Below are 27554 nucleotides of genomic sequence, written 5' to 3'. Positions count from 1 at the left end.
ATATATGGGCTGCACAGTGGCGCAGTTGGTAGAGCTGTTGCCTTGCAGCAAGAAGGTTCTGGGTTCGATTCCCGGCCCCAGTCTTTCTGCATGGAGTGTGCATGTTCTCCCTGTGCATGYGTGGGTTTTCTCCGGGTACTCCGGTTTCCTCCCACAGTCGAAAAACATGACTGTTAGGTTAATTGGCCTTTCCAAATTGCCCCTAGGTGTGAGTGTGTGTGTGCATGGTTGTGTGTCTCTGTGTTGTCCTGCGACAGACTGGCGACCTGTCCAGGGTGTACCCCGCCTCTCGCCCGGAACGTGAACCAAACAAGACAGAACCACTTCTGATTGTTTTTGCCAAGCCAAACATCCAATAAAAGTTCCACCAAGCCACTACTAAGGCACTGGGGTCATGTTTCTAGACACAGGCAAAACAAGGTTTAATGTCCAAACTTATTGATTGATCTTGGTGATTTATTTTCCTCTTTCACCAAACAATTACAGAGATCAAACTTATTTGTTCTCATGCTACCTCTCTTGCTTTGGTAAAAATCATCTGCCCAAAACCCAAATGCCTGCTGGTCCTTCACCAGGCCCCTGCACTTATAGAAAGTGGACTGACCCACATTACTTCCTGTCTAAATTTAGAAAATAAATAAGAAAAATAATAAAACAAAAAAAATAAATAAAATCAACAATTATCAACCTACAAATAAACTCTGTAAATACAACAAATAGAAATGTAAGAATAAAGTAACAAAATTAAAATGGATAAAGAAATAAAGAAAAAACAGCTCCAACAACTTCTATGGACCTTACCACAGCGGCCGCAATTCACTGGCTAATGCCCATTTTACATCACAGCGCATGGAAAATGTGCTGTGATTTTACATCACAGCGCAGCTATCACGTGGGTTACCGTCTCACAAACTCATGCTAATATACATTGTGGACTACCAGACCGACAGAAAGTTTTTGCGTCAGGACTCAAAAAAATTGGTTCTCCGTCAGTGGGGTATCTGTACAGGCGATGTCAGGTATCCTGATCGTGTTTGTGGAACTAAAATTCAGATTTCCAAAATCTGAAACGGAAAGCCTTGCTTGGATTAAAGCTTGTGCACGACCACATTTTCAGCTCAGCTGTCGTAGGATCAATAACAAAGGAGTGTCTGCTGGTGTAAGTATTATTGCTTTGCTTTCTTTGTGTTTAGTGAATGAAAAAAATAAAGTCAATAATAAACACATCCATTATGAAAACCTTTTAGCCAAGTACAGCATAATGGCAGTMCCGATACAACTTCTACACCTTGAAGCCYGTCTGTTACAGCCTTACGTTAGCTGAACAGATCAATATGCAATGTGTACCGTATCTGACATACATTAAAGATTTTATTTCACCTGAAAAGGCTTTTTACTAAACTGTAATTGTGTTAGCCACGCTAGCACCGAGTACCGTGTATAAGTCCTAGGCACATTCGAACCCTCAAAACCATGAATGCCCGACTTACCCAGCCTTGCAAGAACAATAGCCATCAGTGATCTTGTTCACGGCTATATTTATGCTGAGGGTGTGAGAAATCGACTGGTAGCATTTAGCTGTGAAGCGCACAATGTTGGAGGCATAGCATGGCTCAAACACCTTGGTGTCGTCCAAAAAAGATGACATGAACTTGTTGGTTCCCTTGTCCATTGTCGTGGCTGATATTTTGTGAAAATCCGGCAGAAATGCTAAACTAATCGACTCAGAAATACTCTGCAGAGAACGAAAAATGCCATGTTTAGACATTGGAGCTAAGCTGTTAATGTGAGACATGAAATCACGTGGGACTTTCGAGGGGCGTTTCTGGGCGGAGCTTGGTAAGGTCCATTCCACCTTTTCTCGCGCTGTATGTCGGCATTAAACACCACCCGTTGCCAGATTACCGATCAGGAGAATCAACACCAAAAAGCAAACATTTCCCACACAAAAAAGTATCAAAAACACTAAAACAGAACATCCAGTCTGTTACATTATGTTGTCAGGCTTAATGTCTATATTGTGATTATTAATAAGTTTTCGCCTGACTACCGCGGTGGTTGATTAGCTGATTTAAACAGCTGCTCTACTGATGACTTGGTGGGCGGGTTGTTTAGTGCTAACGGAACCAAAACACACTGAACTGCGCAGCACATGCTAAGGTTATCAAAGTCAATAGCAGGCTAACAGTTAGGCTAGCATAACTGACCCACAGCTCACGTGTTACATTTTTTCTTTAAATTAAAACATTTTCCTCACCTGTGAAATCTGAAGCCCTTATTACCATTATCTATGGTTGAATTAAATGCTAAACATTGCGTCTGTTGTTCTGATTCTTTGCGTGATTGTAGTATTTTCCTGACCACCGATATTCCTGACTCAATGGACAGAAATGGCACATGTATGACTTACGATTACATATACATATATATATATATATATATATATATATATATATATCAATGCTGCTGGCGCTCTGTCCTTCTCTCTCACATCCCGCTACTTAGGTGTCAGGTTACATAGTGTTGCGTTCAATGTTGTCGGAAAAAAGAGTTTCATGCGCTTAATGTCGGATTTGCCATAACTATTTATTGAATTCATAGTCGCTAGCTGTGGCAACAGGGGTGGCAAGGCTCTCGTTTGGGGTGGCAACTGCCACCCCATAAGATCCGCCCCTGCTGTTGAACTTTCAACTTGTGATTGAACATGCTGGATTTGGATATGTTGACAGATATCTCAGGTCAAAGCTTTACAAAAACAAGAGATCGGAAATTGTCCAGAAAAATCTTTTCAGTAAATCTCTATTTTAATCTGAAATGGTGACGATAAAGAAAGAAATGCATCCAATATGCGGTTAAAAGCTTCTATTTAATGCCTATGTGCAATGCTTCCCAAATATCTTGCACAAGATTTAGTCAGAGTCAACTGATTTAAGATTCCACTTCTGAGAAGAAAAGTCTTTTACCAGATACTAAAAAAAACGGAAATCAAATTAGCCAGTTCAAAAGGCCTGATCCTGGCATGTAAACTGTAAACAAACTCAATCAAACACAAAGGGCTCAGTTTTTCTGGTTTCCTCAAAGAAATATCTAAAAGAACAGGAATGTGAGGAATCTCAGGGAGTGTTTCGAGCAAACAGGTGACCTTGGAAACGTATCTAGCCAGGGTTGTGTGGCCTAATCAGCCGTTAACCAGGGTGTTTTTCATTAAACTGAAGTAAATTTTTCTTGAAGCCAGCAATATGGAAAAGTCAGGAGAAGGAGGAGAAAAACCTGTTGTCTAGTTTCAAGTTGAGTCAAATGACAGCATGATATGAGCAGCAAACAAACATTCAGTGAGTAACTAAAATGAAAAAGAAACTGTAAAGACAATCAATTTCGACTGTTTCAAGATATGCAACAACATCAGATGAGACAAAGCAGAATCGATGGTTTCACAAAACTAAAGGCTTTAGAAGGTCAGGGTTTATCGCAAGGCCTGCTTCTGTTCAGTTTCTCTGATTGGTTAAGCCCCAGTTGTCATGTTTACAGAAAAGCTCCACCATAGGAGTAAAGGGTAAGATAAGCCTACAAAAAGTTTGGATGAAACGGCAAACAAGGAATCCAGGTTAACCTGCTAGATCATGTCAAAGAGAAAATAAAAAATTAAAATATCTGATCTGCTGACTTCATTTTGCTTGGTGTGCATGTTGAAGTTAAGGTAAGATGAGATGATAAGTTGAACTTAATTGTCCCAAAGGAAATTTGTCTTGGGTACGGACAGTTATTTCTACAGCTTATACCAATACTTAAAGAAGAGCATTGCTAATACTGCAGACTTATTACTTGTTTTACTGTTCTGGACATAATAAGCCTCAACTTGGATTCGGTTGAAATTTCTGTGAATCAGAAGCTCCTTTCCCAGCTTAAATGCTACAAATCTATTGGTGGAGAGATTCTGGTTGACTCATATATATCATGTTTACATATCAGTCTCACACGGCATCTAAAGAAGATGAACTTTCTTGAACAGACGATAACATGAAGGATATTTGGTCTGGGACCTTCTGCTGGTTGAATCTCATTTCTGTATAACAATTTTGTTAATATTTTTATTGACCACTGAGCTATATATATCAATATACATCATGTGAACTTGAATGGCTAAGTAAAAATGTGCAATAATATTATATTTACCCAAGGAAACAGGAATTCATTAATCACCAAATAAAAAATTTATACATTTAAAAACTGATTTACAGTCGGTTACAAATATGTTATAGGAATTATTGAATATGTGTACTTAAATTAGTCTGAGATAAAGCTAATGTGGTAAAACCAAGTTTACTTTAAGACTTTTAACATATATACTAAGGACACTGACACTTAAGGGCAAATTACACTAAGCTACTTGAATTGAATTGGGTCTATAGTGCAAAACTGCTCACAAAGCGTGAAGTAAATGGGAATTAAAAAAACATCGAGAGGAAACTGGAGAATGAGAAACTGCTTCAAAAAATGGAGGTGAAAATAATTTTTTTAAAGTAATTTGGCCGATGTGTCTCAGAGTCATAAACGTCACAACACATTTCATCACAAAGTCGAAGCTGCAAATCCCTTAGTTGCATCCTAGTTTCCCCATATGTGCACATACCTCTTAAGTACATTTGTTACGGCTTCATATAAAATAGTTTCAGTTGACAGGTAAGCAAACCCAGAACCCCGGGTGCCTCCCCCTTCAATCCTGGCATGGCTTTTAATTAACTGGCATTTTGCCTGCCATACCAGGCTTTTAGTGATTGGGAGGCCTTAGCTGGAGGGACTCACTTTTCTGGGCAAATGTTGCACTAAAGCATAACTGGCTTCTGTAATAAACTTGCTACTTTGTATTTTAGGAGTTCCTTTCCCCATCAACAGCGTCTGCTGTGCTGTGCTTGTTGCCAGCGTTACTTCAGTGATCATTGCTAAGGGCTCAATCACAGACTACGTTACACATAAATCAAACATTCAAACTTGAAACTCTGTAGTAATAAGCAGCTTGGTTCCCGGAGGCCTGGTGCTTTAAGGTGGAAATGGTACATAATTTAGAAAGCATGTCCGTAGGTGCCGTTATACGTATGCGTAAATGTTTTTTCACCTTTTTTGTTTTAGAAAATAAGATCCAAATGAGTGCATGAGCTTAAAAGATTGTGAACTCGGATGGTGTAAGCTTCTAAAATGACCTTGGCAAAGAGGACAAAAAGGACCTTATCTCTTCTCAAAGTTTGCTTTCTCAAACTGATTTTTTTTCCAAATAAAAAAAAAGAACTGTGCTAAAGTTCTGCAACCGACTCCACAAATGTATGTCTGAGTCAACTTTGACGTCAATGTATTGCACCATCAAAAGAGTCGACTAAACAAATCAAAATGGAAAGAAAAAAAAGACTGTCTACATTTTCCTGGTTTCATTTGGTGATATGAGACTGAATGAGTTTTGGATCGCACGGAAATCCCCAACACCCTCCCCTCTTACGATCTGGGCTTCCACTATGAGAACATGCAGCAAAATAAACGAGCGGCAGCTCCTCCGTCTGTAAAGCAGTGAGCCAGGATCATAAGTGCTGCCAGGCAAACACAAGTAAACAGTCCTGAGAAACTAAACACGGCCTTCAGTTTTGTTGTTTTTTCTAAGCACACTCAATAACAAGCGAGAGCTACGTTGCTGTTTTTTTTGTTTGAACATGAAGTGTTAGTGTTTCGTGTCTTCTGCATTAAGGTGCAATTAATCTGCTACTAGAACTGTAGCTAGAACTGACAGTTCACATTGCAATGGACTCAAAGAAAATTGGTCTCACAAAGAGAAACTGTGCTGGCAAAGAAAAACCTGCTGATATACGAGTATGGCTCTACAAGCTCCAACACGATCTGCAAAGAGCAGCTCTGGGAAAAGTCAAATGTTGCTGCAACTTTCTTGGTAATTTATGAACACTTCTCTTTAAAACAGGCTCTCTCAAAGCAGGCTTCTACTCACTATTATTTAGAGACACCCAATTCTTGCCGTATGTTGTATCTAGAGGGTAAAGAATGAAGCACTCCTTAGTTAATTTGGCACCAACATTGCAGTAAAGTACACAAAACATCGACAGGATGTACATTTTGTCCTCGGCTTTTAAGGAACACTAAATTCAGGTGAGTAATTGAAGAACAGAGACATTTGCACATCAAACAAGATGATCTGTCAGGCCAAAGGAGGGAGTGGAAGTCAGCATCCGATTTACTCCCAATGAACAAACACAAATCTCTCTGGGAGACAGCAAAGTCAATATTTAAACGGGTTTCCTCAAATCGAACTTATTTGGATAGATGCAAGAGATTAGAATTTGTTTATTTTTTCTGGATCAATTCTGATCAGTGATGGGAAGGAAATAGGAGGTTTTTTTCTTTCCAATTTATTGAATGCATGAAGTCTAATTTTAAGTCGAAACCCATCAACCCTGGGTGTACTTAAAAAAAATAACTCTTACATTATGGGACAAATAGGTTAATGCATATATTAAGACAATTTTGTAATATATGTCCATGTCTACCATGCACATTTCTTTTCTTTCATGTCTTCTATACTAATTTCTGTAATAGAAGCCAAGATAAAATGCACAAAAGTGTGGGAAGCAGCTTTGCTGATGATCAGTAAGTATAATTAGCAATAACATTTTAAAAGAAATTCCTGCTCCTCATCACAAATGTGGTAAGGTCATTTTCAAAAAGCTTAGTGTCAGTGATTGTACAATAAAAAATATTAAGAAATGTAGTTGTAGACCTGAGAAAATGATCATCCAATTGAATAAAATGCCCAGAAGAATTAACAAACAAAAATTCTTTTAGAAGTGAAGAAATCCTCTTAAAAACTCATGTGAAAGTACCACGTTTCTTCAATAAATAAGACAAGATGTTTGATTTTAATGATTAAATACCACACTTTAAAAATACCCATGTTACTTTCTGTCATGTTGGTGGATGTGAGATGATTAGGAGATAATCTGCAGATAAAAGAACTGAGCATTTTGGAGGCATTAAGTCAAACAGCCTCTTCTATACATTTAAGTATTTTAGATCAACTATGACTAGAGCAACCTGTAAATGACGAATGGCAACATTCCTTGTCTAAAGCACAGCCCATCCTCAGAAGGACAACTCAGCAGCATGGTCTGCAAAAACTCAAACATCAGTTTTTATCTTATCCAACTGCAGTGCGACTCTTGCAGGGTTCTCCTTTAGCAATTCTCGCATGGAAAACTGCGATGGCTAAATGCCGCTGTGGTGTGTGATTACACACAAGAGGGCTGAATGGCAGAAAGGGCAGAGTGACAGCAGTGTTGTTGTGATCTGAAACCCTCCATCTGCGAACCTACAAGTTCAGTTTAACCTCTAGCTCTAACCAACTTCAATAGTAGATTATTTATCCATCCATACCTTCTACCTGATTTTTTAATAGTAAGTGGGGTTTATTAGTTAATTTAAAAATGTTTACTCAGATACCTTAATTAGAGATTCACAGAAGCTTTGCTAGATCTTCTGGTTTTCTTTGCCGTCTTGTCTATAGATTCCAATTTTGCCCAAACATGATGCAGTTTCATGATGACAGCAGTTCTCACAAGCTTAATTTATGTAAACTGTGTTTTAGTGGGGTAACTAAATGAAACAACCGTTGATCATATAATTAAAATTCAAAGCAGGGTTGGTAATGGAGGTAGTACACTTTAATCCAACAGAAAATGAGGAGATTCCAAAATTATCCCCATTTTTTTTAATCACAGTGTAGCTATGTGTCTAAACTTTAACAAAGCAGTGTTTGTTGATGCTTTAATAAACCAAAAAAGAGGGAGTTTAGCTTTGATATATTTAATCTGGCTGTGCTTCACTAATCAACATATAATATACAAGTAAATGAAGATAAAAAGAAAAAAACCTTTCAGTTATATTTTAAAGTGCACCAATCAGGGACTTTGTGACCAATTTCAGCAAAAACTCTGTAAAATTCTGACCCTCTGATGATAAAAAAAAACAATAAGATACCTTTTGTCTACTTTCTGGATAAAAGTGATGATTTGATGCTCATAAAAATATGTTGGTAGGAATTGAAACTAAAGTTTCACTGCCGTTTCTCAGTACAAAACAGTAAAACCTTTAAGTTACGGATGGAGGTATGTCTAAATAAAACTGGCAAATGCTGCATCCTGTAGGGTCTCACCATGACTGTTTCCATGTTGATGGGTCTGCTTCCCTGACCTCTGTCCTCCCTTGTGTCCACCGTGATGACCGGAACGGTGTTTATCAAGGTTCAGGTCCAGAGGGGGGCCCATACCGTGGCTCTGCCCATTACTGAAGTTGTTCTTCCTCTTCTTTCTCTTGAACCAGCTGAAAGCTCGACCGAAGGGGCGAGTGCGCTTCTTTCGGCCTCTTCTGCTGTGTTTTTCCTGGGCAAAAACATGGATCACATCTTGGGGAAGCAGTTCCCCGACCCCCAGCGAATCACGATTTGACATGCCGCCTCAAGATGGAGCTGCGTCCTGAAGGAAAGATAAACATGGAATTGTTAAATATATATATATAAAAAAAAAAAAAAAAAGTTCTAATTTATTTTTAATCTCAACCTCATTGTTTAAGTATTTTTTTTATACAAATCTGTTATGATTAAGATCAAGTTACTCCAAAGCTTGTTATCATTCATCAATTCATTCAGGTGCAGTGTATCAGTTTGAAGAATCTTAATCCAACAGATAATTCAGATGCATGTCTGAGGCAGTGCATGTCTCTGTGGGCAGTACTGCAGCCTGAACAGACCCCCACTCCTTCCTCTGAACCAAACTCCACCGTCCTGCAAACAACGAACTGGCACCGCTCCCTTCATTCCATAACACGGAGTCATGATTCACAAAGCCGCACCCGTAAGCTCATTGCACTTTTACACACAGACTGGGAAGAGTTTTAAAAAAAAAGAAAGAAAGACAAACATCATTGAACAGTTTGTAGATGAGCATTCCTATTGAGGTCTGTATTAAGATTTCAGTGGATTTTCTGTTTCTTGCTTCACTGAACTGTCGTGTGTTTTTTCACTACACGTTCGGTGATCTCATCCAGCTCCCATTGCTTCCTTCCTCCACCCACCCCTTACCTTTTTATGTACTCTCAGATGGATTTCCTAGCATTGCTTAGGGGATCTTACACTTGGCTTCTCCAAGCTGTGCACTTTGTTTGACACTTGTCATCAAAATTACAGGCTAAATGAAGGAGCCAGGTCTAAAGATGGTACAAATCAGCATTTGCAAAGCAACAGGTGGTGACAGGTTGTGTCACAGTTATTAATTATAAGAGCTTATACGGGGGGAAAAAAACACTTTCTAACTGATGTTTGTGAAATGTAACCAAACATATTGCAGTCTGTGGAATCACTTTGTCGCCACATGACGAGACATGACATCAAACCACAGAAACCTGGATCCGGTTCCCTGGATCAGTTCATCATAGATACAGAGCTGAGATAACTTTGATGAAGGCATATTGTGCGAGTTTATTTGTATCCAGCTACGTCTTGTGGGTGAGCTCCCTCAATCCTCTGACCAGAAGTAAAAAGTCGTAAATTCATCTCATATTGCAGCAGCTTAATTTGAAAAACGTAAACAGGTTAGCCACTGCCAGAATGGGAAAGACGTTAAAACAAGTGGTTAAAGAAGTGGTGATCTACATAAGTCAAGCAATGAATATGACAAAAAAAAAAGATTTTCGATTACATTTTCCCCACATCAATAGTTAAGGGTTTTTAAAAGCTTTAAAAACTGTAACTATGACAAACAAGGCTAGACAAACAGCAATGTTTGTTTAAATACAGTCACCATGAAGATAGAAATTAATAAAAATATCTTCACAATCTTCAGCAAAAGGTCTACAACTGTTAAGAAATCTTCTTTATGCCAGCTGAGCTGCTTGGGAAGCATGATGGTCCTACCAACAGAAACGTAAACATGTAGAGGTTTGGTTTCTTTGTCTAAGACTTTTTGCTTTGGTAAAATAAAATTTGAATGGGTATTTTTTTGGAACAAAATACTATTTGGGTCTGGCCAAACAGATAAATATGTGAAAAGGCAATTCATGTTGCCTGTTAGGTTAAGCAGAGGAGCTATGATGCTGTGGGCCCATTTCTCTTCCAAAGGCCTTAAACTAGAGAGCAATCACATGTTCTCACTGATAGACCAAGACATTTTAAATTAAAATCTGGTGAACTAAAATGAGTCGCCGTCTGATAATTCTGATGAATAATGATCAAAAGCAAATGGCAGTCTGCAAAAAATCTACTTCTTTCTAAGGCAAGTTCAGCCTTCAGATCATAATCCAAATCAATAAATAAATCAAAATGAGTTGACCTGAAGAGAACAATAAAACAATAAAATGATTTTAGGTCTTACACATAAGACATACTTTTTACATTTTCTCTCTTTAAACATAAATTTTGCCATTAATATCTTCATCTGGATATCATGTGTATATTCTCAGCAAAAAGACCTTTACCCACTCGTACCCAAACTCTTGCTTAATTAAGATGAATACTTAATGTTGTTTACCTCACATTTCCCATTTTAAGGTTTTAATTTGTTTACATCTACTTGAAAAGCTCTGCATAAAATACAAATTTTAACCGACATTTTTAAAACTAACTATTTGAGCTGGTGAATCAAATTTGTGCCATCCTTGATATGTGGGTCAGGGGCCGCTCCAAAACCTTCCTATGGATGCACTCCTGATCAAATCTGAAATGATTTAATAAGCAAGAAGCATTTGCATTCCAATGAGCAACCCCACTAACAGCAAAATGACTCCATCTCCTCTGAGGAAAAGTAACTTGCCTCTTTTTCACTGCGTGTTTCTCCTGCTCCAAATTACAGTCATTTAGACATGACTAACATCCAGGCATCAGTATGTGCAACACTGGCCAATAATCAGACAGCTTTCTCAGGAAAAGACGGTCCAGTTTATTCTCTTATATCCCACAGGCGGCTGAAAGTCCAACAACGTCTTGTGTTACTAACACAGGAATGAGATCAAGGAGAACTCTGGGTTGTGGCAGAGACCACCCAGAGGACCCCTATCCGTATAGTCTGGTCTTGAAGAGTTGAGTCATGCTACCAATGTTGTGGTTACATAAAAATACCTGAAGAATCCAAGATTTTCAAACAAGTCTTCCAGGGCGAGGCACCGAGTTTAGACTTCTAAAAATATCTTATTTTGTGTGTGTGTTTTGTTTTGTTTTACAATTCGATTCAATAACGAGGTTTCAGACTTTCAATGTCATTGCGTTCTTATTAGAAAATAAGCTCAAAATGGATTGCTTTCTCAAAATCACGGCACCTACATTCTAATTATAGAGCCACATGGTGGCACCACACAGAACTTAACCCGACGTTCTCAGTTTACAAAGGTTTACAGACAAACTACAAAACAAAAACGCATGATCTTTAAAAACAAACACACGCTACAGCTACATTTTTGCGGGTTTCGTAGGCTGGCCTCAGGCATAGATATGACCCAACCTGCTGTTTATTTAGACCTTACTCTTGGACAAACGATCCCACTCTAACCACACAAACCTCAAGTCTCTGTGTCAATAATACCTGCAACATTGATTGTGACAGCACACAAAGCAGACGGCAGCAGGAAAACAGTTTTTGAGACTCAACGTATCCATGTATCGATCGAGCACGTCTGACAGCTATATGCTCTGCAGCTTGAGGACGCAAATTCCAGAACAAGTCTGCATCTCCTCTCCCCTTGGCAGAGACGTCAAGTAAAGTTGAAGAGATGTAAAGCAGCGACACCTGCTTTGCCTGAAGCGAGGCTCTGCTGTACTCATACATGAGTTAATTCAGGATTACATCGCACAGAGGCCTATCCACCACTGACAAAGGATTGTGGAAGGAATGAGAGAGAAGTCGGGGAATCAGATGTCTAAAACAACAGCACTGTACAGGTTCTCTAAACCGGCTGAATGGGGAGCTTTAATCTCTCCCAAACTCTCGAATGGGCTTGGCTTTACAACCCCCTCAAACCTGTGTGTATTCCCATTTGCTTGTGCAACTGTTCCACATGTTTTCTTCCACTCAACTTTCCCTTAATGCACATAGAAACAGCATTCTGTGCAACCAGCCTCTTGAACAATGACCTTTTGGGGCTTCCTCTGCTTGTGCATGATGTTTGCTAAACTACTGTCAAGTCAGCAGTCTTCACCGTGAATGTTCAGGCCGTCAGATAACATTTCTGTAACTTGAAGGGCTGTTAAAAGGTTTATGCCTCTGTTTTCTGTCACATTTACCTGTTTAAGATTATCAGATAAATTTAAATTCAAAACAGTTCTCAAAATATTAAATTTATTAAGAAAAGAGGTTGTCCAAGCCAAAGTTGCTATTGTGTGAGAAAGTATTACGGTCTCCCCATTGCTCCACCCATAGATGCAACTACTGAACTTTAGCTTTGGAAGTCACCTTCAGTGAGACTTTGGGTGTTTGTCAGACTTAAATCTAGATTTTTACTAGGCCAATACAAATATTGTGATTTTTCAAGGTATTCAGAGGTAGGCTTGCTGGTAGGCTTACGTGCACTTAGGTCCTGATGCTTGACCCAAGTGCACGTAAGCCTAAAGTTATGAACGGATCAAGGAATAGTCTCCTTCTGGACTTTCTGGTAGAGAGCAGATTTCATGGTTCCGTCTACGATGACAGTTCATTCCATAGCATTAAATCATCTCCAGACCGTCATGTTTGACCATGAATACAATGTTTATTTTACAAAATGTACTCAGAGTTTCTCATCCGTTATTGAATTTCTTAAGATCGACCATGATGTGTTGCATTTTGAGATCTTTTAGGGGACAAAAAAATAAAATTTAGCCAATAACTAAACTTAAGCTAACTAATTTTGTTAATCACGGTTATTTCATGATAACTGGTCAACACTGCAAAGAATAATCAGGCCTGCAGAGAGGATCACCAGAATGAATCTTCCTCAATCCAGCACTTGTACAGGTCTAGGATCAGGAGAAAGATGGTTAAAATTTCTGCAGACCCCTCACATCCTGGATACAAAGCATTTAAGACTTTCACCTTTCAGGTTGGCACTACAGAGTGATATTTACATATCCAGTGCTGAAACGATTTCTTTCCCCAGGCTGACAAATACCCAACAGTTAAAGTGTGCAGATCGATACTAATTCAAATCATCTTCCCTCTTTTTTTCTGAAATAATGTATATCCACACTGCGATGGACTGACAATCTATCCAGGGTGTACCCGCCTCTGGCCCGAAATGTCTCACTGGATATAAGCACCAGCACCATTCCTGACCCCACTAAGGACAAGGGTGTAAGAAAATGGACGGACGGACATATGCACATATTTTCTTTTTCCAAGAAATGTTTCATAGATGTTTTAACAAAAATGACAAGGAAAAGATATCTTGTTTGTGTGCACAAACTCATGCACACAATAAAGCCATATCTGATTAACAAATAGGAGGAGGATTATTTCCAGGTAGAGCCACTTTGGTTTGGAAAGATTTCCTCTCAATAAGTAAAATATAAAATCTGCGTTCTGAATTTGCCCACCTCACCTTTGTCTAATGTTTAATTTGTATAATCTGTGATATTTCCCTGTATTTGTTGAACTTCATAAAGCGAACTCTGCACTCCACTCAGCATGTATTGATCCTGTTGGGGCGCCTCAAAAGTTCAGGTTAGCTCACTCGCTGCTCAATAATCTCTTTGGCTCTGGAGCCAAACAGGAGAAATAAGAATCTCACAGGTAGTGAGTGGCCTGGGGGACAAAAGAGGGGGCTCCAGGAAATGTAAATGCAATCGCAGTGAGTCACACAGGGAAGCCGCCTGACTAGCAGACTGTGCTACCTCATGGGGATAAGGCAAGAGGGCGTGGCAGTGATACAGACAGCCACCTTTGTTTGTATTAGGACTGGCTCAGTTTATACATGGAGCCATTCACATCTACACCTCAGCTGCTGGTTTCACATGGCACGGCTTCCAGAATGACAGATCTGAAGATTAATATTTCTTCTTATAGGAAGTCGAAAGGATGGTTTGGATAAATTACAGTTTTGTTGTTTTTTTTGTTTTGTTTTTTTATTAAATCAACACCCGGAGTGGAAAATAACAGTTTTCAGCTTTTACGACTGTTGCTAAATAGCAAGTGTTGAGCAAAACTGGTGTTACAGTGAAGCACCTGCAGGCATCAGTCAGGGCGTTGGCCGTCTTCTCTGGGCTTTATCAAACAAAGACGAGCATTGGTGCTCAAGAACAAACTTAAGTAACCTCATCTGAACTGTGAGAGCTTGACATACAGGACCGGCACAGTGATTGTTGCTGCAAGAGGAAAGAAACTGGAAATGCTCAAAAGAAAGAAAAAGAGCCAAACTTTGGGTCAAAAGTTTCCAGCCATTTGCTTTTCTTCCATGACATGCTTTCGTAAAAGAGCTGAAAGATAATCTCATTCTGACATATTGTGGTCTCTTTGTTTGCTGGAGAGAGGATAAGATTACAGAAAACAGCCATGTCGGTAACAAGAACAACAAAAAGCAAACAACAACAAGTGCTGTAGGACAATAAAGACACACACACAAAAAAACCTCAGAAACTGAGGTTTCCTCAGATTGTACGCCCTTCTGTGTGTGCATGTCGGAGGAGGAGAACTTGTGATGGAGGAGTAACGTGAGCTGGTGGAGCTTGTGAAGCTGTCGCAGCCATGCAGTGGCTTGTCTGGTAAGAGCAGCAGCAGCATTCCTGAGAGATTGATAATTACCGACTGAAGAACTCTTCTCTCCAAATCTGCTTTCTCCCTCTCCACCACACACACACACACGCACACACACAGATGTACGAGTCTTCAGCCTCTCCCTGTCACACGTCCCTCCTACAGCCCCCCTGCCACAATTGACCAGATGGAAGAAAACAGATAATAGCTGGCACATGGAAGTCATTTCGAGATAATATAATATGCAGTTGTGTGTTTCTACAGAGAGAAACTCAGCATTCAAAGAGGACAATGTTCTGCAACTTTTTCTAATGATTTATACATTGGCCTAACTTGTTTATCATCTAATCTGGTAACTGTGTTACTGGTATTAAAGTGTGGCAGGGTTTTTTTTTATTTTTAAAACAGCTCATATTTCCAGTCTAACTCTTCCTAAGGTTTAAAAGTCCTCGATTAGAGATGCCAGAGAAAGCGCCAGAGGTGGGAGCATAGCTCATCACCGCCAGTCAATTCACAGGTGGCTGAAATCAGGCTTTTACACTTTTCCTCAGAAGACACACACTTTAAAGGAACCCTCCTCGAAGCTTGTTCGTAGCCCTCAAGCGTATATTTTGCTTATACGTCATTACTTCTGTTAAGTTTTTTCTCTTCCCAAACAAGAATAAATATAAGTTGCACAGTTAATAAATTGTAACATTTTTAAACAACTATACATTATATTCTGTTTTTTTCTGCTACCGATGTGCAATATGTGATAAAAAAAAAAAATATATATATATATATATANTATATATGCTGCAGGGTTATTAACTGTTTACTCAACAAATGTAGGCATATTGAGTCATGCATGACTATTAGAAAATGCTGGCAACTCATTATGCAAGCTTCCTAAAGGTGTGCCCCAGTGCTCAGAGGGGGTATCCTTTACAAACAGGATTCATGGTAAGGTAATGTTTTAAAAGTTGGAAAGGATATCTGTTTAGCAGTGACTTGAGGCTGCATGCAAGCAGAAACCCAGACTAATTAACATGTTGATATCAGGTTTTTAGACTCTCAGAATTCCTCTAGCACAGCGATTCTCAATCCTGATCCTCAGGGCTCACAGTCCTTCATATTTTAGATGCATCTCTTCTCCAATCCAGTGACTGCATTACCTACTCAGTATGCCATCTAGTTCTACAGAAGCCTGTAAATCCCCCATTTGTGTAAGACAGATGTGTGGCAGAAGGGAAACACAAAGACTGCGGGACAGGACCACACAAACAATGGACGTATAGGGTCTCATTAGCTTCGCTTCCAAGGGTTGCCAGGAATTCAAGTTAGGACTGCAGGTCTTATAGCCCCCTGCACTGCCTGGTCACTCTTGAAAACAACAAAAAACAGAAAATGTCGTGGAGCAGCACTGACCAAGTCACTAAGAGGGCAAACGCAGCTGGAGAGCAAAGGGGTTTAAAAATACAACCTGGCATTGCCGAGTGTCTGCTGGGACTCGGGGGTTAAATTGAAGCTTTCTCAGCCGAAGAGGCAGAAAAATGGCTGGAAGTCAAAGAAAAATGATTATAGAGAAGAAAATAAAGCATTTTGGCCAGAAAGACAAGTGTGGGAACAAGCTTGTTTGCATTTGCAGACCGCCTGGTGCTAGCCTCCTTACAACATGAACTCACTTGAAAGTGCTGATGAAGGCTTACTGATCATTTACTCATCCCTTTGATTAACAGCACCCCGTTTCACACTCATGAGCCAGACGTTTCCACACTGACACACACAGATCACTCAGTCATGTGGCTGTTACAGAACTGATTGTTCTTCCTGTTGCCTTGTCTGGACAAGAGGCTGTGACCTTTCCTCCATTGAGCAACTCAGCCTAAGCCTGACAGTAGTTTCACAACAAAATGATGCATATTTCAGGCTTTCTGAAAGAAACGCATCAGCCCAGGCAGGGATCGGATTCAGGCTCTTTCCCTTGATTTTTTTTTTTTTTTTCACCAATTGCTTTGGCCAAATCAGACCGGAGGATATTCAATCGGCATTTTACAGGCTTCTCAAAATCTACTGATTTACCCATGTTTTTCTTTTTTCAACAGTGGAGTCTTGTGCATTGAATGGGCATTGAAACTGTGTGGTTGAGTGTTCTGTTTGAAACTACTGTACCTGGTCATTTCAGAAGAGAGATTTCAGCAGATTTCTTGCATTTATTGTGATTTTTGCAGTTTCTTTTCATCATGTGTTCATTACTTTGCTATGAACACATAGCAAAGTGTCCAGTTAGCACAGTGCAAAGCAATGTGCTAGAATGCTAACCCATTAGCATTCTAGCATTAGCACATTTTGACTCAAGTTATTGTCCATTAGCATTCTAGCATTAGCACATCTTGACTCAAGTTATTGTCCTTCAAACGCAAAAATTGGAATGAGCAGGTCAGACTGCGAAGAATTGGAGAACATTTGAATCAGGAAAATGTGTGCGTCTCTGTTTTCTCCTGTTATATCATCTAGATTTTCATGTCTATCTGGATCTACAGCTGAATCTTTGCTCTTTGCTACTGCTCACATACCACAACTGTAATTTCCTTGGGTGCAAGCCTTGGCATGGCAGACATGGTGAAGAAGGAACACCAGTAGGTGACACACCCTTTCTAAACAAAAATGGCTTCATCTTGGCCTCAACTTTTCAGTATGAAACCGTGAAATTGCAGCTAAAAAAAGAAACAGAACCCCAGCCCTCACTGATCTGCAAAAGAAAAGTTCAGGTCCAAATCTTTAATTTGCCCAGAGTTCCACAGATGCAGCAGAACTGACAGAAAAGGATGAAAGTCTTTGCCCAAAGAGGTCCACAAACAAGCAGTGTAAAATGCATGGGCAACAATCAAAACCAAGTGCGAGAAAATCATGTAGTAAGGAAGCAGTTCCAGCAGGGTGAGAGGAAGGAGACAATAGGGTTTATTGTCAGAGGTCTTAAATTACCTCTGTTGGATTCTTCAAAGCGTTCCACTTTATTTGATTACAAAGTAGAACATTGGCCTTAACATGAAGGTTTCTCTTTAATTTAAAAATAAATCCTAGAGCAGAAACGTTAAAAACTGGATAAAAGAAAACATAAATTCTATTTTTAATTTTTAAAGTGAAGTTTATAGCGCAAGTGTTTTCAAATAACTACAAATAAAAAGCATATTAGGGAGTTTTGCGTCAAAACGTGAAAAGAAAAGAGAATCTTACCTTTTCTAAAACTTTTAAAGATCCGGTTAGGGTTTATTCACTCACTCTCCATATGAAGCGTCTCTCAGGGGCTTCATTTCTCTCCAGCTCCAAACTTTTTTTTATTCTTACTGTCCGACAGAAAACTTCAGGTGAACCATTTCCGTGAAAACTTCAGCGCGCTTCACGAAACTGTAGCATTTACTCGGCTCCACTCTGTCAAAGGAAAACAGAAGAGTTTACCCTGCTGTCATGAGATGTTTGTCTGTCTGTCTGCGTGCGGACGCTCCAATGAACCAAGGCAGATAGGAAGGGAGTGAAGAAAATACCACCGAGTTGGTAATTCCACCTGGAGGAGGCAGGGCTCAGGTAGGACAGCGGCAGCGGTCGGCGAACTGAGGACATCTGGTGGTGAACGTGCAAAACTGCACCAGCTCTAACCCCAAAAAACACAAAACAGGTCCTCACATTTTACTGCTAAAATGTGATTTTAAAGAAAATTTTAAAATATATTAATGTTTCATTATTATTTCTCTCGTGTCCATACAACAAAACTTTTTTTTTTAAAATTAGACTTTAAACTATTTTTAACTCATCTGTAATGTGGTCCAGATTTGTAAAATCCATTGAAAATGTAAAAAAATTAATAAAAATACATAAAAAACAGAGCATATCGCTTTAAAAATGTCTGGAATTAAAGCTAATTCCATTTAATAAATGGGTTCAATTTTTACTTATTTATTCAGGAAATATTTGAACCTTTCCACATTTTGTCATGCCGCAACCTGAAACTTCAATGTTTTTTATTTATTTATTTGATTAACACAATGTATGTAGTAACTGTAACATGGAGAGAAAAGGACAGTTGCTTTTTAACTTAAAAAACAAACAAACAAAATGTCCTCACACCATGAAAAGCATGAGTGTGAATAGTTTTGCAAGGCACCGTGGCACTGGTGTTTTTAAGACTACAATATTCCTTATATTCTGCTCATATCTTGATGAAATTATTTTATGTGTCCCAGGTTGGTGCTTATTTCCATTTCTCTGAGGTAGGCTTGATAGACAGTATGCAAAACTGCTGAAACAAATATGTTCATTAATCATGCAAATATTACATCCAGACCAACTGGTTGCACTGCTCTTCTAATATTGCAACACTTTCCTGGATGATTTATGGTTAAAAGCTCATGAAAATAGTTGCTTTCCACCACAATATCACTGTCAAACTAAGTGCACACATAAAAAAACCAATCTGCTGATGTGTATAAATATAGACTTTGATGCCACATAAGCTGGTCACGACACAGTCTGCTCCCAGCACTGACACAGTTTGCGATTCCATGAGAGTCCTAGATAGAGTTTCCCCTCCATGCCTCCTGTGTTATTAATAAATACAAAGTGATCCTGTGTTTTCCTGGAGACATACGGAGAGCAAAGAACTACTTAGTGCTAAAGAACAAACTCCACTCAAAGGTTTTGAAACACTGGGACTGGCATTTCCAAAACAGTGAGTAAAGTATACTTAATTTGAGTTGTTAATCATCTCCATGATTTGATCATGAGTAGAGAGTCGTTGCTGGGATAACGGCGGTTAGAGTTAGGATAATTAATTATGTTAAACTGCCTATTTAAGAGGAAATTAGATTATTAAAACCACTGACGTGATTTAATGTAGATTATTTCTCGGTTAATGACTGTAAAGTTGTTTTCTGCTTCAGTTTGTCATGAGCAGAAAACAGCAAGTGGAGGACGACAGCAACACAACATCCGCTGAGGAATTACACAATGAGGATATTTCAAAACATGACATACACACTGACTCTGAAACAGCCCTGTGTGAAACTACACTGCTCAACGCACTAAAGATGGACCAGATGGGCATGAAAGCTCTGGGGGAACTTTTTGAGTACTGGATTCAGCAAGTGTCGGGTCTGGAGAGGCAGAGGGACGAGCTGATCCAGGAGCTTCTCGCTCTGAACGAACCTATTCTGCAGGTTGTGGAGCACCTCAGAGAAAAGCTGATGGCAGCGAGGAGGCTCCTCACTCTGGCTCAGCTGGATTATGTCGCCACGCACGAGGAAGTGGAGCAGGTGAAGAGGAAACTGTTCACCGCAGCCAGAGACTGCATCCAGAGTCAGGTGACGCTGGCTGGACAGGAGTACGAAGTGGCTCAGTCTGGTCTGACGCAGGTCTGTGCACATCCTGTTCACGCTCCCTGAAATGTGTCTCTGATTCGCAACTTTTAATCATTCTTGTTGTTGGAACTATTTATTCGTTACTTTTATTACTTTGAATTTGTTGACATTTATTCTCAGTTTACTATTTTTTTCTTTTTGATTATTTGCGGAATTTAATTGCAGGTTATTAATTGTTTATTTTATTATTATGTTTTGTTGTTTTTTTTATTTCCTTATTTCCTAAATTAAAAAAGGCAGTAAGTCCATTTTCTATAAGTATAGGGACTGGTATAGGACCAGCATGCACTGGATTGGGGCCTATGGTTTTTTTGGGTTTTTTTACTAGAGCAGGAGAGGCAGCAGGAAACATTGAAAAGTTTTATCTTTATTATTTGCTTGCCAACTGCAAGAAAAAATAAATTGTAAAAAGCAAGCATAAAATTTTGGACATTGGCTTATGGATTAAACTTTTATGGGATGCTTGATTTGACAAACAATCACCACAACACTTGTTCTGTGCAGAATCATGTCTGTCATTGGGAGATAAAGCAATGTAATTACATATAATTTATATTACATTTTGTAAAATCTTCAACTAAAAGCAATAAATAAATGAAAATTACTGCCATTTTGCTAAATGTTTAGCAAAATAAACTTCTACTTTGCTAAACAGTAGCAAACATCTTGCCTGTGAGCAAGATGTTGCTGGAATTAGCCATTTTATTTTATTATATTGTACGTCGCGTTTTGGCCATAACAAATTTGTGCTCACCGGTTTACATTCAGCACTTTGCAAAAGTATCCGGTCACATTACAAGAACAGGTTTTACTGTATTCTATTGAGATTCTATCTGACAGACAAACAGAAAGTAAAGTAGTAAGTAAGTATGAAGTGGAAGGAAAAAGATAAGAATGAAAATCTGAAGTGTGACGTACATGTGTGTTCTAAGCACTTTACTCTGGTACACCTGAAAAAAATATAGGGCAAGTAAGAATTCTTCTGAAAGAGCTTTAGCTTTTTTGCAAAGAATATTAACAAATTTGTCTCTAGATATGCAAAGCTGGTAGAGACATTCTCCAGAAGACTTGTAGCTTTAAAAGGCATAACATGGAGATTTTATTTAAAATAAATAAATAAATAAAAACATTTTAAGACATGTTTCAGTGCCTTTAAATGCCACTTAGAAATTTGTGGTCTTTATGTAGTCAAGTGTGAAACAAGGCACTATGTATGCAAAAACTTACCATATATCTGCTCCTCGTGCTGTTTATTGATAGGAGGAACTCAAGGCCAGTCTCCATGATCTGTCCCATGAGTTGCACCAGCTGCAGACTGACCACCAGAACCAACTCAACTCCCTCAGAGATCAGGTCTCTAGACCGCGCCGGTCGAGGACCATGAGTGATGTCAGCCAGTGTCGGCAGGCTTCCATCAGGCTGCAGCGGAGGCTCAGCGGCAGCGTAACGGCACTGGAGGGCTGGTACGAGCCACGCATGGTAGCCCTGCTGAGGAGAAGGCAGGCCGGGGAGGAAGCACTGAGAAACTGCAAGGAGCAGGCGATGGACCTGAGAACCAGCCTGGGTCCTCTGAGAGAAGACATACGGAGGCTGGTGGTGCAGAGATCCTGTCTGCTGAAACGGATCAATCTTATGGAGATAGAGAGGGAGGAGAGGACAGCACATCACAAGGTAGGACTTGTCTCTAGAGAGACATTGATGTTTTGAATGCAGTAAACCTCAAGGAAATTGTATTGTTTACACAGAAAACAGTGGAAGGACTACAAGGGATGTTGAGAGAATTAAAATTGGAGTTTGAGATTCAGAAAACCTTCAGGACTGATTTGGAGCAGCTCACAGAGGGCCTGAAAACAGAGCTCACATTTTTAAGGTAAATTTACATAAATATGTTTTGCTTTAATTGAGAATCCATGTTGACAAGTGACTGAAAACTGTTCTGTCTCGCAGAGGCAACGATGAACCGCATAACATCTCTGAAGAGGACGAACAGTTATCGATTTCCAGAGGCTGAAAGCAGATCAAACCCCAGAACAGCTTCAAAGTTTACATCATGGTCTTGCAGATCATGTTACTTTAAGGATACATTTGAACCTTCCTGTGGACTGATCTACAAAAACACAACTTCAGTGGCTTTTAGAAGCAAAAACTGCTCCCACAACTTTGAACTTAAGCTGTTGCAGATTTTCTCCAATATAAGCAGTCAGAATTTTACCAGATTATGCTTCTCAGAATTGGACAAGTTTATGGAGTTTGTATTTTTAACTTCAACACCATGAGAATTTAATAAAAAACAAACACTGGTTTTTATTACATTTTCTTCTGCAGCACATACATCGTGCTGTAGTTTCTCCTGACAGAAACTGCAGCATAATGCAAACATTAACAAAATTCCTAATTTATAGAACATTAAGTCTTGCCTCCAAAAAAACAAGTAAAATTCACAAATTTCTGTAAATATTTTTATTATGAATATTCTTAGATACACAAAAGCTCAGGTGCAGCACATAAACAAAATGCAGAAGAAAACAAAACACAAACAAGTGACGACACAAGCTGGAAAATTCATCTACAAATATCAAGCAAATAAAAAGGAAAACCCTACAGTATGTACAATTATATTAAAAATGGATCATTGTGAAAATGTTTTCTGCACAGCTAATGACAAGAAATAAAATGACAGCAGACTGGTCAGTGAGGGCTTTATTACAAACCACAGATGATCTTGGAAAAACTAAATGGTATCTAGAAATCAGACTGAAACCAGTGTCATTTGAAATGCATCACAACACGTTAATGGTGCAGAAACTCTTTTAAACACTTTTCTCTGAGATGCATTTGAAAATGTTTTGCTGCTTACAGAAGCAGATCTGAGAAAGTGATCCATTTTTAACAAGCAGGTCAAAAGAAGCGAGTTCAGAACTGGACTCATGCCTGGACCTCTGAATCTGCAGCTCCCTCTGGGTCTTCATCGTTGTAGATGTTTTCAGCCTGTGCAAGACAATTCACACAGATTTACTACATTTACTGTTTATAATAAATGTAATGAGAAAATAAAGTATTAAATTCCATTCTAAGTTTTACCAAAGTCTCAACATCTACGCTTCATTTTAAACAAAGAAAAAGAAAACATGCAACAATATCACTTGCGATAAGTAAACCATTTAAAGAGTGTTGATATGTTTCTGCTATAGTTTCATATCCAACACCTCAGATAATAAGTCTACCGAGCTATTGGACAAAAACTAGATGCTTTATTCCCACATCAACAAAAACTGCTTATTGAACGTTTCTGCTGTTTCTGCATTGAAACAACTTTCTGTGCTGCAACCATCAAATCTCACCAAATGTATTACCGCCCAGGTGGTCCTGCATGGTATTTTTATTGAGTACAGTGATATTGCAGTAATAAATGTGAAATGTATTGTGCAGCCCCAGTTCCTACACGTTTTCCAGACTTCCTACACATTATCCATGCTTGATATTAGGAACAAGAATAGATGAACAAACAGACTGATGAAAATATGCAAGAACTGACAGATGGATGGGTATAGATTTACAGCTGGATGGATGCAAATGGAACAGGATGTTCTAAATAAATAAAATCTTGAATTCAAATGCTTTTCCAGAGCTGTAAAATGTATAAATATATTGTGCAGGAACCCTGAATAACTTCGGATGTGACGTATCCATCAGTCAAGGCTTACCATCTGCCACACTTGCATGATGTTGTCCTCTGACACCGAACAGATGACCCACGGCTCGTTGGGGTTCCAGGAAAAGTCTGAGATCTTAGCTGTGTGTCCGCCATGGATGAACTGGAAATGAGAGCAGGAGTGATTAGCACACCACCTACCATCCAACGAAAACCAGAATCTGACGGCTGCTCACCAGCAGCTCGGGAGGGCCATCCTCAGCGTCCTCTGGCGACTGCTCTTCTCCGATCTTACTCAGGTCCCAGACGTTGAGCCGCCTGTCGGTGCCGCTGGAGGCCAGGATCGTCTCGTTATGAGGAGACCACTGAACCTGTGATTAGAAGACAGGAGAGGGGGAACAAAAGCCTCTTAAAAATACAATATTTTCATAGTTTGACAGATCGCTCAACCCACTGATCCGCACTGCATACAGGACGTTTAATATGACAAAACACACTTTTTTTTAATCTATAAATATTTTTTCACATTCCCTTTTTCAGTGTGCATTTATTTAAAACACATTTAATGCCCTTTGTTTTTTTTAATTAATGCTAACCAATGTTAGTTTTGTACATATGTTCCTCATCCACAAAATAAGTTTAGAAATCCAGCACTATTATGTTTAAGATGTTTTCATTTCTTAAAAAAAAAAAAATGAAGATAAAGTAAGTGTAGGTCTTACCTGGAAGATCTCATCCTTGTGAGACTCAAATGAATGGAGTTTCAGTTTCAGGTTCCTCAAGTCCCAAAGAGCCACAGTCTGCAAATATAAAAAAAACAGAACCAAAGCAAATTGTAACCGGACTTAAAGAAACAAGAAGCCATTTAAGAGTTCACTAGAATCTCATCCCACCTTGTCAGCAGAGCCAGTGGCCAGAATGAACTCACTGTAGGGATTAAAAGACAGGCAGTTGACTTCAGCAGTGTGAGCGTCCACTGCATGGCTCGGTTTGGAGGTGTTGTTTGACCGTGTGTCCCAGCTGTTCCAAAGACAAAATGAACTGATGTTCAGATAAAAGCCCAGAATCACTGATTTTGTTCTGAGAAGGTAACATACATCATGAGTTTCTGGTCGTCTGCCACAGATCCGAAGAGGGATTCGTGGAGAAGATGCCAGGAGACGTCCTCCACCACAGCAGTGTGGCCTGTGAAGATTGTTTTGGCATCTACGATCTTCCCCTCCTTTGGCACCGTGCTGATATCCCAGAGGCATATAGTCTAAAGAAGTCAAAAAAAGTGAAAATAGCTGTTTAACCGTAAAGAATGTTACAGAGTCTGATTGTGAAAGAGAAGTAAAAGTAATTAAACAGATTAGTAAAGTTGCAAAGTCTTTAGTCGAGTCTCTTACATGGTCATCAGAAGCACTGAGGAGGCATCCGCTGAGGTTTGGGTTCCAGGAGAGGCCGTAGCCTTCCTTCTGGTGTCCCCTGAGTCGCAGGTCTGGGGTGCATTCTCCAGAAGGATCTATTATAGAAAATTAAACTCATGTTAAATTAATCTGTAAAGTTTCAGAAGGAAACTGTGGTACAAAACTCTAAATTGTTTCAGAAGGGCCCTTACCAGGTTTGGAGGGGTGCTTTGTATAGTCAAAGACCAGCACATCACTGGTGGGGGTTTTGGTGGCAATAATACAGGGGTTCTGGGGCATATAGCGCGCTCTGTTCACTTCTCCCTCATGGTTGATCTTGATCTCAATCTCTATTTTTCCACTAACAGAGCCAAAGCCCCCAAACTCTGAAAGAAACACCTTTATTTAAACTACCTTCAATTGGTGCAATAAGACTTTGTCCTAACATAGTTTCACTGAATATTACTCACCTCCTTTCTCACTGTCATAGTGTGAAGCATCAAACTGGGCATCATCATTTGGAAGCTGAACACTGGCAATAACAAGATGATTCTGCTCGTCAGAGGTGTGCGTCCCCAAAACCAGTCTATGCACGCTGTAGTCCTTTCCCTCGGGTCTGTGAAGAACACGACCGCAAAATAAACACAATTAAGTAGGACTGGGCATTATGGCTCAAAATTAACTTTTTTCATACCAAATCGTATTTCCGATTTTGTTGTTCTTTTAAGATAAAATACAAATGACAGAAAACTTGCTTTGATTTATCCCTTCTAGGATTTGACTTGAATTCAATCTCCAAATAAATACAAGCTGTAATAAAACAAGAAGGTTGGCCCTCCGTGCGGTGACATCACTCTGAACTGTGGAACCCAAGAGGTGCATTGGTGGAAATAAACACCAACATTTTCCCAAAATTAGACCTTCATAAGCAGAAAAAGATTGATTTATCGTCCAGCCCTACGTAGTCATCTCAAATTTAAATCAACAAAAGTCAGCAAACAGATTTTTAGTTTTGATTCTCAAATTAAATTGATTACAATTTCAGTCATAATTTTAGATTTGCTGTATCATTTTCATTGTTTTCTCTTTTTCCACATCTGGAAAAAGGGTAGTTGATGAAAACAGTGACAAAAATGTTTTGTCTGTAACATTAGTGATTATTTTAATAACTACACAATATTGTTTATTTATGTTGTACATTTGCCCTTATCTGAGTCTCTTATTCTTATTTTTCAGTCCTCCAGCCCCACCATCTTATTTTGAGCATGCATGCTTCTATTTTCATTTAATTTGCTGATAGTGCACCTGAATTTCTTCATTGTGGGACAATAAGGAAATCTCTATTCTATTCTATTCTAAAGAGCATGTGACTGAAGCAGACATACAGCAGCCTATGGAAATCAGTTTATTACTCTCAAGTTGCAAACAATATTTCACAAAGGGAGCTCTGCAATGGATCCACATTCAAATATAAATGATGTTGGAAATCAGTTGAGCTCAGAAATGGAAATTGGAAGCTCCTCTAATCAAATCCTGCTTAAGACCCCATACAAACTTGGATCAGCTGTTTCTGTATTGGCATTTGTGAAGGTGTAGCTCATCTCATGCTCACCTGGTGACATCTGGCAGCCACTGAGCGGTCAGGCTGGGCCACTCCAGGGCGTGAGTCATGACCAGATCATAGAGGAAAGGGGTGTTCTTCTTCCAGATCTTGTACTCTTCATTGATCACCCTTTCCTCCACGGCATCATCAAATGCAGCTGCAAAAACACATCCAATCCAACAACAGTGCTGTTAGGAAAACAACTACAACCCTCACATTAGCTTAGCAAACTAGAAGACATCTGAGAATAACCATGTGGCATTTAGACTATGCCAACAACCTACTTGTCATTAATATACCAGAACTATGGTAATGATTTTAGGTTATTTCCTGTGTTGTAAATGACTATAACACGGTAATGTATAGCAAGATAACTGTAGAAACACGTGTACATAACACACAGTCCCACATTCACCAATACATGATATGTATTATTTCATTAAAAGTCCCCTTGTTACCAGCGAGTTAGCAGCTAACACCTAGCATGCTGCTCCGTAACAATGAAAGGAGATGCTGGCTGACGCGCCAACAGCCGCCGGTCCGATAGTTCTCGGGCTTTAAATCATTAAAAGCTATGAACATTCAAAAATAAACTACTAGTTCTGAACCATTGGCATTCTTACCGTCTTTATCGGCCATTTCGTCTCAACTACACAGACAAGTCAGGCGAAAATAAGTATTTTTCGGGAGAGCGCACAGAACACAGCACGGAGGTCCGCAATGGCGCCAACTCCACAGAACACCATCAGCCAATCAGCA

General features: G+C 39.3%; 3 protein-coding genes across 3 annotated transcripts in view; 1 reads left to right on the top strand and 2 right to left on the bottom strand.

Annotated features, from left to right (window-relative positions):
• LOC103458575 (uncharacterized protein KIAA1522 homolog) overlaps positions 1 to 18287 on the bottom strand; it is a 33416-nt gene extending 15129 nt beyond the window's left edge. The window contains exons 1-2 of the mRNA XM_008399489.1: positions 17976 to 18287; positions 8204 to 8522 (exon numbers count right to left, since the gene is read on the bottom strand). Of these exons, the coding sequence (XP_008397711.1) occupies positions 8204 to 8498 (295 nt within the window). The 5' untranslated portion in view covers positions 8499 to 8522; positions 17976 to 18287. The remainder of the gene's footprint in view (positions 1 to 8203; positions 8523 to 17975) is intronic.
• Positions 18288 to 19293: 1006 nt separating this feature from the next.
• On the top strand, positions 19294 to 22459 carry LOC103458574 (syncoilin). The gene is made up of 5 exons (XM_008399487.1): positions 19294 to 19464; positions 19676 to 20146; positions 21413 to 21823; positions 21898 to 22022; positions 22100 to 22459. Exons 2-5 carry the CDS (start codon positions 19682 to 19684, stop codon positions 22161 to 22163), a joined length of 1065 nt encoding a protein of 354 aa, XP_008397709.1. The 5' UTR covers positions 19294 to 19464; positions 19676 to 19681; the 3' UTR covers positions 22164 to 22459.
• A 138-nt stretch (positions 22460 to 22597) lies between these two features.
• Positions 22598 to 27549, bottom strand: LOC103458573 (histone-binding protein RBBP4). The gene is made up of 11 exons (XM_008399486.2): positions 27419 to 27549; positions 26805 to 26952; positions 25663 to 25808; positions 25405 to 25578; positions 25193 to 25308; positions 24902 to 25062; positions 24698 to 24824; positions 24527 to 24604; positions 24041 to 24175; positions 23857 to 23967; positions 22598 to 23140 (listed from the first exon to the last, which is right to left on the bottom strand). Exons 1-11 carry the CDS (start codon positions 27432 to 27434, stop codon positions 23078 to 23080), a joined length of 1275 nt encoding a protein of 424 aa, XP_008397708.1. The 5' UTR covers positions 27435 to 27549; the 3' UTR covers positions 22598 to 23077.
• Positions 27550 to 27554: the final 5 nt, after the last annotated feature.

Source organism: Poecilia reticulata, linkage group LG22 (genome assembly GCF_000633615.1).
Source record: "Poecilia reticulata strain Guanapo linkage group LG22, Guppy_female_1.0+MT, whole genome shotgun sequence".
Lineage (NCBI taxonomy): Eukaryota > Metazoa > Chordata > Actinopteri > Cyprinodontiformes > Poeciliidae > Poecilia > Poecilia reticulata.
This window is presented reverse-complemented; position numbering and strand designations above follow the sequence as displayed.

Bases quoted from the DNA above. Each gene is read 5' to 3' on its own strand.
- LOC103458574 (XM_008399487.1), top strand. From the start codon at position 19,682: ATGAGCAGAAAACAGCAAGTGGAGGACGACAGCAACACAACATCCGCT. The intron at 21,824-21,897 runs GTAGGACTTGTC...TTGTTTACACAG, and splicing joins AGAGGACAGCACATCACAAG to AAAACAGTGGAAGGACTACA. The intron at 22,023-22,099 runs GTAAATTTACAT...TCTGTCTCGCAG, and splicing joins ACAGAGCTCACATTTTTAAG to AGGCAACGATGAACCGCATA.
- LOC103458573 (XM_008399486.2), bottom strand. The intron at 25,809-26,804 runs GTGAGCATGAGA...TGTTCTTCACAG, and splicing joins TGGCTGCCAGATGTCACCAG to ACCCGAGGGAAAGGACTACA. The intron at 23,968-24,040 runs GTGAGCAGCCGT...TCTCATTTCCAG, and splicing joins ATGGCCCTCCCGAGCTGCTG to TTCATCCATGGCGGACACAC.